The 19058-nt window shown below is 33.4% G+C and overlaps 1 protein-coding gene across 1 annotated transcript; it reads left to right on the top strand.

Moving 5' to 3' along the window:
- Positions 1-11600: 11600 nt before the first annotated feature.
- OFP1 (ovate family protein 1) lies at positions 11601-12991 on the top strand. The gene has a single exon (XM_086444727.1). The coding sequence runs from the start codon at positions 11709-11711 to the stop codon at positions 12927-12929; it is 1221 nt and encodes a 406-aa protein (XP_086300853.1). The 5' UTR covers positions 11601-11708; the 3' UTR covers positions 12930-12991.
- Positions 12992-19058: the final 6067 nt, after the last annotated feature.

Here is a 19058-nt window from a genome sequence, read left to right as displayed (position 1 = left end):
TCTTTTTTTTTTTTTTCTTCCATTGTTATGTAACATGCTCATGCCATCATGAACATGTGTGCATACGCACCTATCATCTCCATCTCCATATGTTCCCATTATACTTCAGTGACCGACACCAGGGCTTGGAACATCGCCACGTTCGCTAAAAGAATCAAATTTCTCTGCCACAGTTTGAGCTTTACCAGGTACTTCCTTCATAGTTTCCACCAAATTTAGAGACTTTTGGGCACTAAAATAGTATAGATGAGACTCACCTCTGCTAAATCTAGCTCCCAAACTCCATTCAAAAGTAGAAATAAAAATCACAACTAAAATTAGCAGAGAAATTCGCTTGCAAGCCTTCTCAGCCATCCCTACAACTTGAAAAAAATAGGACTACAGACCAAGTTTTAGAGAAAGTGAATGATTTGTGGGGGCACCATCTTAATTAGATGTCTCCAGTGGAACAACGCTTATGTACTTCAATAGAACTACTTAACGTGAGCCTTTTAATATGGAAATAATGATATTTTGCTGCTTTTATGTCCAATATTCTCAAATACAGCAATTCAAATTGAGTCAGTAATATACTTAAAATACAACGGAGATACCATATCATTGGTTGTCATGAATAATATAAGAGTCGTCACAATCTGACCCCCACGTGGCATACTAAAAAGTCTCTCATGACGTGGCTTATGTTAGAATCATAATTTTTTTGCCTCGGGATACACTTTATACATCTGCAAGCAAAAAGATCTATGGTTCTAGCACATGCCACGTCTGGAAAATATTTTAAATATGCCACGTGGGGAAGTAAGAAAAGCATTACTCAAAATACAACTTAAATATTATAATGAACATTTATTTCTTATGGAAATTAAATCATTTGCGTCCTTTTGTTTCCTTGACCACATGTTATATCTACTTAAGGCCATGTTTGTCTGTCGAGAAAGTATATCCAATTTACTGTGTAAGATATACACTATTAGTAAAAATTGTGTTTGTTTCCCACATATAGAAATTAAAAAGAGATTAGCGGAAACAGTTGGGAGATTAGGGAGTCTAAAAAATAGGGAAAGAGGAATCCTACCACAACACCAAGATTCCTCTTTCTCAGTTTTAGCAAACTTCCCTTTTAACATAAAAAAAAAAATTATTATTTCTATTTTCTTATATTTGTTCAAATTCTTTCACCGAACCCATCTCTCTTCTTATCTTTTTACCGTTTCAGCCTAACACAAACCTCAACACATTTCCACTTCATGAAATGTAATTCATTTAAAATTAAAATCATCGATTCCCTAACGAAGAAATACACTTTCTTTACTAACTTAGTGAGATTTCAAATCTTACTAAGTTTTGTTGAGCTCAAATGGATTGCCACATTGGAACTCGAACATCACAACCCTCTCCATTTTAGGGAAAAACTCAAACAAAAAAAATATTTTTTTTTGGGCTTCATCCAAGGTTTTTAAATTGGACGACTATCGTATTATTTAAAATTAAAATCTAACAATGAAAAATAATATTTTAAAGTATTTTTTTTTAAATTTCATAGAATTTTGTCCTCTACCTTAGTGTGGCATTATTAGGTCTATAGAGAAAAATCACGATGACGAAATATTTCTTATTCTTTATTAGAATATAAGTTTTGTTTTAATATTTTATTTTGTAATAATTATTTTGGGATTACAATTTAATATGAAATTTGAATTTGAAATATTTACCACATCAAATTAAACTCGAACTCGCACCAGTGTTAGATAAATAATATGCATGCTAAATCCATATTAGGATCAATGTCAAACAAACAACATGAAAACTAATCTAATTAAGTATTTCTATCACAAGATCAAGGAAAATCCTATTCAAGATAGGTAAATAATTTTTGTTGCGGGCAAATAAACTTTAAATGTTTTCTTGTATTCTGTATAAGAAAAGAATCAAACAATTTAAATGACAAATAGTGTTGTTATTAGTTTTGGTGATAAATGTTAATATTTTAAGGACTAATGATAAAATGACTTGCTAAAACATACATGTCAATCGTTTAAAGATCGAGTACGTTTTTTTGAGTTAGATTATCATGACTCTATTTTAAGTTCCATTTAGTGATATAGTTTATGATAGACCTCATTAAATTTACTTTTCTCCTTGAGAGGTAGAGTATTTATTTTTATTTTTAAGAAGTAAGCAAGTTGGTTGTTTGTGGTTGATATTTAGTTTAGTTGGCAAAGTTTATGGGTGGATGATGCCAGATTCCAGCTCAAAAGAAGTAAGCAAGTTGGTTGTTTGTGATTGATAGTTAGTTTAGTTGGCAAAGTTTATGGGTGATGATGTCAGATTCCAGCTCAAAACCAATATATGAAGCCATGAAAACCAACCCACATATTCGATGTGGGATAATTCTAGTAGGCTACTACCCCCCTCAAGTCAAGGCCTAATGCACGAGCCTTGGGATTGCACAATAAAGTAAGGTAACCTACTCTGATACCATGTCAAAGGCCCATGGGCTAAACCTATCCTCATAAAACTAGCTTACAAGGAGAGGGTTGCACTCGTTTTATATATTGCAAATCCCAATAGTACCTAGGCGATGTGGGACTATTTCACATTCCACCTCAGTGCCAAGGTTGAAGACACTCGGCTCTTCCCCTCCATACAGGGTTAGAGATACTAACCTGATCCTTGATACCATGTCATATTCCAACTCAAAATCAATTGATACTAAGTGGAGTGGCCTAACAAATATATGAAGTCATGGCAACCTACCCACATGGTAATGTGGGATAATTCTAGTAGGCTAACTGATAATACCATAGACATCGGTTCATTCAATTCCCAAGTTGACTCAATAAATTGGTTCCATCAAGTTCGAGGTCAAGTCATCACAAAATCCAATTGATTCGAATCAACTTGGGTTAGTTTTGAGTTTACTCGAAGTCTGGTCGTTTCAACCACATCGACATGAATGGCATTTTCTCATGAAGCCCATAGTGAATGTTACGACTTTTTTTTTATATTATCGGAAAGTGAACGTTACAACTTAAAATTCAATAACTCGACTTTCAACTTTTTAATTTTTTGCCGCTCTAGCTGAAAATTTGTGTCACTTATTGGATTATTGATAAGGTCCTATAAAACTATTTATGAGGCCATAATTACACAAGGATTATCAGAACGAACTTGCTATTTTCCCTTAAATAAAAGTAAATTATATTGAATTGTCAAATTAACGAAACTAATAGAATTTTCGACCTTTTGTAGGTAAAGAGAGGCTATTTCGAACACAAAGAATCTTGTAACAATTTTTATTACAATATATGAGTCAAATGGAAGTAACCAACCAAAACTCGGAGTCAAAGAGCGCCATGTCACCGCGTCGCGGTAATCTCGAGGAATTGTGCCTCGAGATACGAGTTAGAAATTCTAGACTTTTAGGTCGTTGCAACCATAAATTCTTCTTGAATCAACTAAGGCAAAAACTCGACTCAATAACCTGATTAGAAAAATTATAAATTGAGTGGTTGTTCCAAAGGAATGGGTCCCTCTACTTCTTCCAAAATTCTTTGCATTTTTCTGATTTTTCTTTGGGAGAAAAAATTCTTGTAGAAGTGAGATCTCAAGAGTGTTTTATTTTATTTTTCATCTTTCTTCTTTAAATTCTCTTTGTAACTCCATTAAATGATCATTAAGTTGGGAATCAAATTATAATATAGACTTATCTCATATTCTTCTCTACTATGTTTTCTTTATTTTACTATTGGTACAACTTGCTCCTTGCGATGATCGGCTAGACTCTCCTTAGAGAGGTTAATGACATCGGAGCGAGCTAATCTTAATATTGTTGTTTTAATTACATTGTTCCTACTTTAATTGTGTTATTGTGAAGTCTCTTAAGGTGAGATCACCCAATTTGTACTTCCAATTCTAACTTTGATGATTCATGCTTAAATGAGTTCAAGCTTAATCATGCTTTGTGTTGAATTTGAGATATAAGTTGGATAATCTCCTTTAAGTTTAGGATTCACATTGATATTTTCTAATTACCTTCAAGAATTAATCGATTTATCTTCCAATTTACAAACAATGATTTGTTATGTGGATTAAGTTAAAATTAGAATTATTCAACAATATGATGACTTACAAAGGTTGATTTGATTTTTCTAAACTCTTTTACATTGTTTTCAATCTCTACTATTGTTTTAATTTTTTTCACTTCTTAGTTGTAATTCTTCTAATCTATTTTCAAAATTCTATTTAGTTTCAATTTGAAGGAAAAGTTAAATCACGATTGTCCCTATGGAACGAATCTTATTTACCAAAATTTTATCTCATTATTTATTCAATCTTATATTTCTACAATCTACAAAGCATCAATCAATCATCTATGTTCTTCTACAATATAAGATAATGCTTCAATCTACAAATCAAAATCAAAAGAAGATATTTTTATATAAAATAAATTATATCTCTTATACTAAAATAATCTGATCAAAGCCGATTTGCTCACTAGGAGGGGTGCCAAGTGGGATCCGCTCATCACCAAGTTGAAGATAACAAAATCATTCACCATTTTTATATAAATAAAGACTAATAAAAATCAATGAACACAAAGGAATTTGGGATTTTTCTTTGCAAATAAAATAATTGTGTATAAGCGTGATTGACGAAATTTGCACCCTTTTGGGTATTATATGCAGGGCATAGGCAGAGACAAAAGGTAGGGTCCCCACGTTAGATTGTCCCTTAAATTGTCAACTCCTTGGGACTTTCTGCTTTTCTTCTTTGTTTGGCTGTAAGCCTTGTTAACAAATGTCCTCATGATCGTATACAATGTGAACCATCTGACGTCCCCATGGAGGACATAACTGCATTTTGGAATTAATTACAAGAGAAATGTAGCCATCAATTAATTAAATAATAATAATAATAATAATTAAAAGAAGAAGAAGAAAGAAGAAGTTTTCTGGATAGATAGATCTAGGGAATCATTCAATGCTTCCATGGCTACCCTTTTAATGAACTTGCGAGTATGATCATCGTTATTCTTGATATCTTGTAAATTAACAAATAAATATGAGAAACAAACACGTACATTTTGATCAGCTAAATAGGATTGAGCATGAGAAACAAATACATTTGTTCTCGATCAATTAATCTTTTATACTTTATGGAGTTGAATGATCATAATCAACAAACAACTTATTAATAATTGAGCTAAATAACGACGACGGTCCCTAATATATTTATTAATTAAAAATTATTAAAGACAAAATAAGAAATAGATGCATTTATGAAAATATATGTGTAACCCTCCAACTCTTCATAACTTTTTTTTAGGATTTCTAATCAACAATGGATGGCTGATCTTTTCTTTACGTATCTCTAGGAGACATGTGTCATCTATCCATAACTACCTTTTTTTCAACCCAATGATACTATTTATATTTGGGTTGGTAATTAGGATTAGAATCCATTCTAATGGCTTTATGATGATGAGTTATTGAACTAAGGATACCGATCGTTATTGGGCATTGCCATCAACGTTTTTGATGGACTTGAACAAGGCTGTTCATAGTGTAAGTCTTTCCACATAACATATTGAGAATTCGACGACAGTGGCAAAATTTTCAAAGAAGACAAAAGCCCAATGTGCGGGCAAGAGTTGGCCGTGTGTTTGACCATTGACCTGATCAACTACACATGCCTTCGTTCATATTTTCTGATTTCTCCTCACTTTATAAAAACTTACAATCCAAATCTTTCCAAACACTCTCTCTCATCTTTCTCTCAATTCATTACAATGGATCATAATTCAATACTCTAAAACCATTCACCTAGACATTAGATTTAGATATTAAATCACAGACTAAGCCCAACCCAGATAAAAGTTCAGCCCAACTCACCACAAAGAAAGGTTGGGCTTTATTAACAAATTAAATGATTTGAGCAAACCCCAAGAACCATAACTATTGGTGAATATTTCTACAGTTACAAGCCATAATTAACAGTGTACATTTGCATACTCTACTCAAATGGGTCAGGCTGACCTGATTGGCTTTTAGACAAATCGATATGGACCGAGTATGGTCTATGGACTAAATGAGATGGATTTGTACTCAACTTTATGGCCCATGCATGTGATGGTGCACAAGGTTTAACAAAACAAACTTAAGCTTTAATTCAAATCGTTGGTCTGTCATTTAAACTTATTAATAATTAATGAACAAGGGTTGGACCTAAAAGTTGGAGCACATTGAGACAAGACAGAACCCAATTCCCCTGCCTTCATGCATAATTCCACACCACCATGAGAAGAGCAATTAAGCTTTTTTTTTTTTTTTTTTTTCCGTGAATGGTTTTTCCAGTTGCCTAAAGAATGTGTATGATTTTCATGCCCTTGTATTATCGGCCAATACCGATGATGTTGTGTAAATGTCTTTGGGGGGAGGGGTTTCTGTTTTGGGGAGTTTTACATGTTATTTTACGTGTTTTGGTAATTCTCGATTATATAAATAAAGATCTCTAGGTCTGTAAAATTTATGAGAAAATAGTGATTGTTCTTGTTTTGTTTTGTGCATGTAGGTACACTACCAAATCATGTAAATCCTTGTGTTTTGTGCAATGGTGTTGTCTTTGCTATTTCGATTTTTTCACTAATGGTTTCATTAGAAATTCCAAAGTGACCAGGAAAAAAAATTTATTCCTCTCTAGAAGAGAAAATTCGATCATGCGAAAACTGCATTGAGATGTGATCTATTGGACCCAATCAGCAGTGAATGTTTCACCCACTTCTTTCTACACCTATGTACCGAAAAACTCAACCAAATGGATGATTTCTCACTATGGAACTCGAACAAGTTTTTCATGATGGGCTTTGTTCATAGGCCCTTATGAAGGTTTAAAACCCATGTTGGAAAAATGCTTCAGTCACACGTCGAAGTATTTTCAGTGTGTCATACCTAGGGGTTGACCAAACTTTCATGGCGAAAGCATGCCTTAAAGAGTGTCAACTCCAGTAGAAAAGAAACAAAATCTTTCAAAAGAATTTGAATTTAAGAATGTAAAACTTTAGAAATAACTCCCAATGTTTTCAAGAAATGGTAAAACAACCATATTATTTGAATTTGAAAAACAGTTTTTCAAAATTATTGGTATATCCCAATTTATGCTCTTGCTTATTTTAATTGTAACATGTAGCTCACCACATCGCCTCCACATGTTGTGACGATGTAGGACTGTCGGTTAATCCGATTAGAGCCAAAATATATTTTTTTCCATTTTGGTAATTAGCGGTTTGGATAAAAAAAAATATTGAATTTTTGGAAGAGATCCAAAACAATGACAAATTATTTTTGTTTATATGAGTAAGATTTTCCTTTATTTCTGAAATAATTGATTTTTGTTTTTATTTTTAAAATAAATGATTAGACAAATAATTGCCAAAATCATTAACATTTCTCATAATCCAGTATGTAGAACCTATTACAAAAATAATTTATTGGAATCTTGGACATCACAAACTAGGTTCTAGGTCCTAGGTTCTAGGTTTCTATTAATGATTGAATGGTTCATTAAACGTCACACATCTAATCTATGGTGATCCTAAAATTTGGGTTCTAGAGGGCCCAACCTAAGTGTACGAACAAGCAACAACACTGTAAGTTTCTAGTTATAACTACATCCCTAAGTTCTTAGCTGGGTCTAAATATAGAGATAGATCCGATCAATGAGGTACCGATCCTACGAAAATATGGGTCCACAAAGGACGGTCTAAAACTGGGCTAATGAAGTTCAATTATGTTGCACCTCTGGTTTCAAATGGAACCTTTTGATCCTGCACTTGCGAGATGACCCATGCTTTCAATCATGTTGTCTGTGGTCCAGTTTTTCCACTATTGCTTCTCCATCCATTGCTACCTGCCCTATATGTTGGCACCACACTTTCAGTGAGCCCACAATTGATTTAACCAGGTAACATTGTTGGGTTTTATAATTAAATTATGTATTAGACGGGTCACGACTCACGGATAGATATTTATTTTGAAAGTTGGTGTAATTTTTTTATTTATTTATTTTAGAAGTGAATAGAATTTCCATTAATATCTATTTTAATATGTTAATTGACTACTTGTAATTTTGTATCCTCAAGATATGATGAGATCTCATTAATGTCTAAAGCCATAAATGTTGCAATGAGATTGTCGGTTTATAATGCTTATGTGTTAGAAGAAAACAAGTATAATTGGAGTGAGACTGATCCTCCATGCACACAAATAGTAACTAATAAAATTTGTGTTGTTGGCCATTTATACAAGTAACTTTTGCAACATTAAGTTGAATTATCTAATGATTTTTTTTTTTTTTTTTGGTGGTTTGTAAAGACTCATAGTATTGGTCAGCAAGGAGGTACTGTAAATCAAGCTACGCGTTCACAGCGATTGAACTTGGTGTTGAGCTCGTTGGGGATTGTTCAAAGGAAAATTTTCAAGAGTATTTTTGTAAGTTCACTGATATTATGTAAAATCTTGATTAGGTTTTTTGGGATATTTATATTTCTCATTTTTGGTGTAAAGCTGTAAATTGTAACTGCAAATTTTATTTTCATAGTGGAATCGGTGTGATTTATAGACACATCTTAATTTTGAGAGAATCACGTAAAATCTTTGTGTAATTGTATCTTGTCTTGTGTTTGTTTTTTCGATTTGTTTTCTTGGTTTGATTGCACCTGTTTTTTTTTTTAAACATTTTTCTATGTTGTTGATTTTAATATTTGATAATTTTTGATGAATTAGATCAATGAGCATACATCACTATTTTTATTTTCACACAATTTGTCATTTCATATCACTTACAAGAGCATGGCTCGATGATCTACATGAGAAACATAAAATCTATGAGGAAAATTTTTATGGGGTTAGTGACTCATAAATGTTTTCTATGCCTTGATGGACCTATGCACTGTAAATGAATCCAAGATGGATGCAAACTCTTTGCATGATAAGCTATGTGAAGGGGTATGAGATGAATACTTCCTTAGAGATCAAAGCCGAAAGATTGATGCAATAATAATTATAATGTCTTATTAAATATTTTTTGGTCTATAAACACCATAGGTTGATCTTTTGGTGCATTTACATATATACACATTCAACTTGATTGAGGACTTTTAGTTGTTAAATTTTGATAATTTATGACTATTTATTCCTAATCATTGATTTTTTTCGTTCATAGATCTAACAAAAGATGATTTTGAATATCATGGGTTAGTGCAACCATCCTTACTAAGTGTGTAAGAAGGTAATGTCAAGAGGAAAACATCAAATGTTTTTGTATTTAGGCTACCCTAAATTTGGGTCTCCAATGAACTTATAGATTTCATCAAACTAGTTCTTAGTTCTCACCATAAACTAGCTCATGAAGTAGTTATAATGAAAGACTATAGATAATCTAACACTCTTTTTTCAGACACCCTCCATTCGCTCTCTGACATGACAGCTATAAAATCATAAATCTTTTTCTTATGTATCCCAAAGCAAATGATCTACGATTCTGTGATGGGGGCGTATAGGGGGCATCTGAAAAAAGAGCGTCAGATTATCATGACTTATAATGAAATATGAAATTTACTTGGAATTAATTTGTTCGCAATAGTCTACTTGGGATGGACTCACATAGTTAGCCAAACACCACCTACATTGCCCCTCAACGAACTTTTGTGGCTATCCATCAAACTATCAGTTAAAATAGGAGAATATATGGTCTTAGTGATTCCCAATTAAATCAATGTTTTTCTCTTCCCTTAAAACATTGGAGGGCCCAAACAACGTTCAAGGTTAAAGAAGTCCTTTTCTTAGACATCCTCCTTTTGGGTGGGCCACCATAGCCTTGTCCAACCAATGAATGTTAGCCACACGTATAGATAAATGTTTTAAGAAAAAGTATGAAATATCATAATTGACCGCAGCAAGAAAGTATGGACACATCTAACTCGTAGACAAACAGACGTTCTTAATTCTAATCATTGCCATTAAAATGCATTTTATGAAATAGATAATTGATATGATATCAACCTTAAAAAAATGAAAACAGCCATCAACACTGCCTTCAACACTATGTTGGCGTGGTGGTGTGCATATAATAATGATTAATGTTTTTTCTTGAGATTCTTTTTACTTATATCTCGAGGAACCATAGAATCTTAAGGAAAAATATCTATGGTTGTGTGTACACCACCACATCAACGCAATGTTGAAGGAAGTTTAATAAGAAAGTATGGATACATCGAACTCATAGACAAACAGACGTTGCTAATTTTAATCATTGCCATTAAAATGTGTTTCATGAAATAAATAATTGATATGATATCAATCCTAAAAAATGAAAAGAGCCATGAACACTGTCTTCAACACTATATTGACGTGGTGGTGTGTACATAATAATGATAAATATTTTTCCTCCAAATTCTTTTCACTCATATCTCGAGGAACAACATCTATTGTTCTGTGCACACCACCACATCAACACAATGTTGAATGAAGTTTAACATTTTTTCAAAAAAATCGAGTGTTGAGTATAGTGACCAAGACATCCCTCCAAAAAAAGAGAGATCTTGAATTCAAATCCCTTGTTGGTCACCTCCAAATATTTATCCCTACTTACCTAGTGTGTGCGGTTAATGGGGTATTGCATGTATTTGAGGGGATTTGAACGAGAGATATGATGCTCTAAAAGGTTAATTGCCTAGACCCTATTAGTTAGGCCTACGGGTTCAAAATCTCCATCATCAAAATAATAATAATAATTACTCTCCTTCCTTTAAAACTATACTGACATGGTGATGTGCACATAACTATAAATATTTTTCAATCGTATCTCAAAGAAAGCATTTATGATTCTATGCACAACACGACAACAATATATTCTAAAAGGTAGTGTTGAAATAAGTTAATTTAACTTTTTTTTAAGAAAAATGTGAAAGTGACTATGCAAGACACTGCATTCCACATTGAGAAGACATGGAGGTATGCCCTAAACCATTAATGCTTTTAACTCGTAAACTCAAGGAAAAGTATTTATGATTTTGTGCAAACCTCCATTTTAGCTCAGTGTGGAACGTAGTGACCTGCCCAATCACTCTAGAATGATCCCTTTTTAAAAGATAAAAAATGAGTCATGTTGGAGTAACCTCACGTCAAGAAGTGCGATATGAGAATCTAACATGAGGTCACTTAACAGCATTATTCAAAAACATAAAAATAGACAAGTAGTCCTCTTCAACTTTTTTTTCCTTTTGAGAAAGAAATAAATACACTTCAAAGAAATAAATGAATACTCTTCCGCTTTTTCCTTTCGAGAAAAAAATAAATTGAGAAATTTAGACTTTTAGCCATTTTAATGAGTGATGAAGAGGCAACATCATTGGTATTTGGTCCCATTTTAACATTTAGTTTGATGTGTATGTTAATATAAACTATAATCCTGGTAATATCACTTTTTTCCTTTTGTCGTAATAATCTCCATTTGTCTTTTGTGGACCCCAACTTAGCTTCCACAAGGAAGTCTCCGTAACTCTGTCTTTCTCTCTCTCGGACTCTTATTTATCTCGAAGCTCACAGCCCATATAGATAAACACAATCAAAAAACAGAGAAAACCAGATTCTCTTTAGCTTTTTTCCTACCATAGTGGAGAATTTCTAGCTTTCCTGAAGTTGGTGTTGATGGGTAATCACAGGTTTAGATTATCAGATATGATACCAAATGCTTGGTTTTACAAACTCAAAGACATGGGAAAATCAACAAGAAACCACAACAACTCTCATCATCCCATCAGGAAAAAACACCTAACTTCATCAACACCAATTGCTGCACAACCAACGCAACCCAAGCAACCATACATCTCCCAATCTAGACACTCTTACTACTTCACTACACAAGAGAGAATTCACAATTCTCCCATTAACCCAAAACTCTCACACACCCATTTCCCTGACCCACCAAGAAAATCATCCAAAAGGAAGTGTAGAAGGAGAACCATCAGGTCTTCCTCCTCTTCTTCTAAGGTTGTCACCACCTCTGCCTCTGTCTCTGCTGGTTGCAGTTGTCGAGCCACTCTCGACTCGGTCTGGACTAAGTCCGATACCACACCTGAGGATGATACTACTTCCCCTGATTCAGACCTCCAAGGATCCCTCATACCTGAATTTGGATCCGATCCTGTCTCCATTACCGACAAATTCGAAGGACTCGCCGCCTCGTGGTCTAGCTCTTGTAGTTGTCAAGTTAGCTCTTCGACTACCGATATAATTATAGACATGGATGCCAACAATTCTAATTCTTCTTGTAGGAAATTCGATAAGCTAGACGGTTTCGACTTGATTCCAGAGATTGAACTCCCTCCGATTTTGACGAAACCAGCACCGAAATTCAGCGATATGGTCTCCGAAATCAAGAAGAAAGAAACAGAACAACCCATTCAACTTAGAAGAAGAACAGCTAAATTAGAGGAAAGAAATGCTCATGGGTCTCTCTCTGTCAAGGTTGTCAAAGAGGGAAGCATCAAAGAAGAGAAGACTAGTAGTCCTCATGTCAAAAGATCATCACCAGTTTCTCCAGGACTGAAACTTCGTGCGAATTCTCCTCGAATTGCAAGTAAGAAGATTCAAGCTTATAGTCGAAAGAGCGTGTCGTCTACAATGACCTCGAGATCACGAAGAAAGAACATTTCGGATAGTTTCGCAGTTGTTAAGTCCTCGTTTGATCCTCAAAGGGATTTCAGAGATTCAATGGTGGAGATGATTGTGGAGAACAATATCCGCGCTTCGAAGGATTTGGAAGAGCTTCTTGCCTGTTATCTCTCCTTGAATTCTAATGAGTATCACGATCTCATCGTCAAGGTGTTTGAGAAAATCTGGTTTGATTTAACTGACCTTCAGTTGTAAAAAATCTTCAAAATCGAATTGTATAATTCTATAAATATCAATAAATTATGCTCCTCTGAAAATGGGTTCTCTCTCTCAAAATTTATAATTCAGTAAGTTTGAACTTTGAATTTGAAAAATTATCTTCAAATGCTATTGAGTTTTTCAACTTCAAGTGGAAGAAATGTACTGTAAGTAGGCCTTCTTCATTGAAACCCAATAGGATCTAAGTTTTCAAGTTTTAATTAACCGTAATGGAAAGATCTGTGTTCTTTCTCAATAAAATTATAACAACCCATAATGTAAAACCCAAATTAAATCAAACTGGATTATTTACAAATTAAAAATATCTTGTAATTGTTCCTCTGGTAGTCTACTTGTACCAAAGATGTCAAAAGATAAGTTTTAATTTGCTCTCAATTTCAAATGGATCCCAGACCGAAATGGGAATCTGTATTCTGTAAAACAATTCAAACAAAGATAACGAAGAGATCCGCACGTACAAATTATCTGACAATTTCATCCATGAAACCTCAGTCCTTTCTCCCCCTGAAGAAGACAATCCTTTAAGGTACAACAAAGCAAACTATTGCAGTTTTTAATCTTTACCCACCTGAAGAAATCAAATAAAGAAGTAGTAAAAAAAAAAAAAACAGAGAAACTGAAACTTGAAAGAAGGATTTGTCCAACCAGACTCTTAAAAAGTTGACAAACAGTAAAAATAAATACGTAAATAAAGGAGAAAAAAAAAAAAAAAAGAGAGAGAGAAAAAGCTTTAGCACATTTTTAAATAAAGCTCACAACTTGCAAGTTGAAAGAAAAGAAAAGAGGGAAAAAAAAGCTATAAAATTTCGATTATTGTCTAATGTGGACGGATTAATTATAAAGTTAAAATTTATTTAAGAAATTATAAAGCAAGGTTAATTCTGAAATTAAGGTCTATGATATGAGAATATATATATCTATGGTCCCGTTCAACACCAAACATTTTGGCCACCATTTTAACCAACCATTTTTATCCTACATGGGTTAGAAGTTTTGAAATGGGCTGATTTTTGGTGAGGATGATCTCTACGGTGAGGAGTTCATCCTCACTAAAAATTAGCCAATTCCAAAACTTCTAGCCCCATGTTTACAAGTTGAAAAATCGTGGATCGTCCATTTTTTGTAAACCATTTTTGATGGGGTTAGAAGTTTTGGAATGGACTGATTTTTGGTGATGATGATCTCCTCACCGTAGAGATCATCCTCACCAAAAATCAGCCAATTCCAAAATTTCTAACCCATGTTTTGAAAAATGTTTGGTGCTGAACATTTCCCTCTATATATATATATATATATATTTTCAAATTGAGGAGAGAGGAAATAATTCAGGAGCTAAACCCTTACTCTGTCCCAAGTCCTAACCTATTTCAAGGTTGAACTAGCCAAGCTTTAGCCAGTATGGGGGAAAAATCCTAGATGCCATCAATTCCTCAAGATTTATATCAAACAAACTTCTTATAGTTTGTAGTACATTTTCCTATAGTTCACTCTAGTGATTTTTCTACCGTCTTGATTTGGTCACTTTTACAATTAAAAACATCCAAATCATCTAGATTTTGGAGTAGAGATCAGATTTAAAAATAAAAATAACACAAAAATAAATTTAAAATCAAGATCAGAGGTTTTGAAAACGAACATTCACTGAACCATTCAATTTAAATGAAGTGGATTTAGTTTTTTATTGATGTGGTGCTATCTCAACTGTCCAAAACTACTAAATGCACAAAAAAGAATGCCCAAATGTGTATAAATCATATCTCATTGGGGTTAAAAGAAAAGTTATATTATCAACTTATTATATTACTATATTGTGGTTTGTAATTTCTTCATGGAGAGTGGTACAACCTTGGGGATTTTTGTGTGACAATTTTATGAAACAATGCAAACCGTCTCTTAAATTCTGTTTAAAAATCGGCACACCATTATAATATTGTAACTTTCAAATTTAAAATAGTTTCTAATGGAAATGAAACCTAATGAAATCTTTGTTAATATCTTTTTATTTATTTATTGGTGGGGTGTCTATACCTGTAGGCCCAACATTAGGGGGAAGACAATTAACCTCTTAGAACACCATATCTCGTCCAAATCCCCCGGGCACATGCAATATCTCATAAACCACACATACTAGGTAAATTGGGATAAATTCTTGTGGATGGCCAACTAGGGGGATTAAAGTGGAGATCTTTCCCTTTTTTTGAGGGAGGCCTCAACAATGCCCAACACTTGTCGATTCTTTGTCAATATTTCTACAACCATAGATGAGGGATCCTACTCTTTTTTTTTTTTTTCTTCTTCATAAATGACCAAACAATTTATTTACCATTTTATCTTTCAACACAAAAAATAAGGGTATTATTACCATTGTGGAAGACCATATTTGTAAAGACCACAAATCATCAAGAAGTTATTTATAGAACTACCATATTTGGAGACAAGATGTATTTCTCTTTTAGTGACATTTATGGAAGAATAACAGTTGTGGAAGTTGCTAAATTTGAGACTCATCTTGAAGTAAATATAAAATTATTTTTTATATTAATATAAATTTACAGACACTATTAGAAAATTGATTTAAATAACTAATAGGGATATACGAGTAAAGAAAGCTATTCAAGTTCTGAGAATGTTTATTCAATTGAAATATCGAAGAAGAAGTTGAAGGTTAGTGGTTGCCGAATTATGTGAGAGTTGTTCCCTTCTTTTTTCATTTTTATTTTTATTTCAAAGCTGTCCTTCCATGTTTTGCTAAAAATTTGAGATAATCACTTGTGTTTCAAATTAATGAATACACCCTTTGACCTTCATCTACATCGGACGACTAACAAAATGTTCTAAATGCCGTACTCAACCTATAGCCAAATACCCTTATTTTCTCTCCAGAATGAGACATCTTCAATTTGATGTATTCTATTTCTTCCAAAATTTAAACATCAAGGATAAGATAGGAATTTTAAAAAGTACAGATTGAAGATTTTTTGGTAGAAAATGTGAGGGTTTGTTATGGAAGGATAATGAGGTTGAATAGGTAACACATAATATACCTTAGAGGTTTAAGAGCTTAAAAACATAGATTTTTTGGGTAGAAAAATCAAGGGACTTTTGCAAGAGGTGGGGCATTTAGGATATTATTATTAGTCTTTGGTTGAAGACTGACGTCAAGACGATTATCATCAGTTGAAAACAAGGGTACTATCTCAAGAATAATTGTGGCAATGTGAGCTCTCTTTAATCTTCACAATTGAGAGTAAGAGGACCATGACATGAAATGGGTTGTCGTTTGCAAAGTCGGTCAAGTTTTGTCTTTTTATTTTACAAAATGAACGGTTAAGATGAGAACACATCTTTATTAAGACTCATCTCTAGGAAATCTGTATTTCTCTTCCCATCTCAGCGGTTGATTGGCCAATAGAAAAGTCCAAAAAAAGTGTTTCATTCAACGTTTATACCGAAAAATATGCGATATTGTCTTCAGACGTGTCTCCTCCAGATTTTGTGTTCCACTTTGTCATTTTATATGCAGCCCTGTCGGACGATTTTGACCCGACCCACTGACCCTACCTACCCACAAACCCATTCCAAACATCTTCGACAAATTCAAATATATTAATTTATTTAAATAAAAAAAGAATCGTGATAATATGACACACCGTCCGACACACACCTCTTACGCCTCCATCACACAACTATGTATTACTTGTCTCAATATACACACACACACATAATAATAATAATAATTTATGATTATACATATCCCGAGACAAATGATCTAATGATTTTGTGATGGAGGCGTGTGTTAGAGGAAGGCGTTAGGAAATCATTACACATAAATAAATGTATTATAACATTTTAAGTCTTGTATATTCAAATCCCCTGTTTTAATAAGAAGTCAAAATAGAAGGATTAGTTGGAATTATATTATATATCTTATATTAGTTGTGAGTGGTGAAACATGGACCAACCAAACCAAACAGCCTAAAGTCACCTAATATTCCTTAGTACTTAAAGCATTAACCCAACCTATTTTCCACACACGTTTGGCTCACATCTAACTACCGCTTGATCCTCAACCATGCTTAATTTGACCTATAATTTCTTTAGTCACCAAACATATTAAATGATCCAACGACCCAAAATGCTTTGTGGACTAAGGTAGACTCTTTCAAGCCCAATGGACCCATGAATATCTATGTGTTTTTGTCCAATAATAAAAGGCCAGTCTGATATTTGTTGTATAAGTCAATAAAATGATCAGAAATAAAACATGGGCCCCAATGAGGATTATAAAGTGTGTGGTACATGGCTTCTTCCCATGTGGGATCATTGAATGCTAAATGATCCCCTCGGAACACTGTTTATTTTCGTTTACTATGTGTTTGTCTCTTCAAACTAGAAAAGATCTGTGGTTGCCGTGATTAAACAGTTTGCCTTGTGACTTGTCGGTGGTTTCTTCTTTTACACAATATCACCTATCTTCATCTGTTTTTCTAGAAAGAAAAAAAAAAAAAAAAAAACAGATTATGTGATGAATTTGGAAGCAAGTTTAGTGCAATTAATTACAATTATTAGAGTGTTGTTTTTCTTTAGTTCATTTAAAAATGTACTTTTTATTTGACTTTGTTAATATGCCACTCATACAGTCAAATTTACAAATTCTATTTTGCATTGTATATTCATGAGCAAATAGTTTATTTATATTAGAGTAATTTGTAATAATGCATTGTAATAACATGTACTACGATACACTGTATCATTTTTATTGAGGTTAAGATGAGATTTTAACCTCGTAAAAACCCATGATTTTTCTATTTGAAAACTTAAGTGAAACCTCTTCTTAAAGCTGGTTTTGGGAATAAATTAGAGTGAAACCTTATCTTCAAGATGATTTTGGAAAGAAAATAATGGTAAAAAAAAGCCGATGGTTGAAGATGGATATCTAAGTTATTTTCATAAGTTATACGGGGGCATTTTTTAAGAAATAGCCAATAAGAAACTCTTCTGGTTTTGAAATTAGAGTCATGATAATTTGACTCCTCAACGTGGTATATTCAAAATACTCTCCTGGCCTGACATGTGCTAGAACCATAAACTTTATGCCTCGGGATATACAACCACACATCCTCATAAATCTGTGTAGTTGTGTATCCCAATGAAAGAAAATCTATGATTCTGGTACATCCCACGTTAGGAGAGTATTTTGAGTATGTCACATGAGAGTGTCAGAGTATCGTTACTCTTGAAATTAACCAAACTTTTGTGTATGATTTGGTAAAACAAATTTGTATAATATAATTATTACAATAAATGAAGGTCATTATAGAGACAATGGCAAGAATCTTTGGAAAATAACATCATGTTGTTATTTGGGTCATTTCACCTGTTGATATAACTACCATTAATTTTTAAAATTGGAAATTGGAATTAAAAATTCCATGGTTAAGTAAGGGACACGGCATCGGTGAGTCTTGAACCTATAGGCAGAAGTGTCAATAATAAGTGACATACAGATGGAAAAAGTCCTTGATCACAAATATTGTAAAAGAGGACCACAAGGACATGATGTGTAGCAGTAAACATTTTAGAGAGGACCACATATGTACTAGCGATTGTTCTTTCTGGGTCTTGTTATTTTCAAATTCAAGTGACTTAAATGCCAATATCAAACATCCCCAAATTGGTTTTTTCATCGAATTGAAGATTACCCCACTTCACACATAAAGCTTATCTATGGTGCCCAGTGTTGTGGCTGATACACAGGCCACATATAAAAGGGATAAGAATAAGATTGTCTTGGGTGTTACTTGGGGGACCATCAACATGGAGATGGGGTCATGGAGTAGTACACTAGAGACAAGTAGCGGATACCACACATTGTCCTTCACAAATTTCATAACTTTTAATTGGTTCCACAAAGATTCTTATAAAAGAAAGGAAGGAATACTTCAAGAGATATCATGGTCAAGGTAGCTAGACTTAGCTCTGAGTTCTTTCTACAAGAATTGGGATGAGACAAGGTGCTGTTACCATCCTCGAGAGTTCCATCATGGAGGGACAATTCGGTGCACGAATTGTGACCCAATTAGCATAATTCTTAAGATCGTGACC

Source organism: Akebia trifoliata, chromosome 6, assembly GCF_017979445.1.
Source record: "Akebia trifoliata isolate Shusen 1 chromosome 6, ASM1797944v1, whole genome shotgun sequence".
Taxonomy (NCBI): domain Eukaryota; kingdom Viridiplantae; phylum Streptophyta; class Magnoliopsida; order Ranunculales; family Lardizabalaceae; genus Akebia; species Akebia trifoliata.
The sequence above is the reverse complement of the archived record's forward strand: the minus strand, read 5'-3'. Positions and strand labels throughout refer to the sequence as shown.

Excerpts from the sequence above, each read along its gene's own strand:
- OFP1 (XM_086444727.1), top strand. The coding sequence starts at position 11,709 with ATGGGTAATCACAGGTTTAGATTATCAGATATGATACCAAATGCTTGG.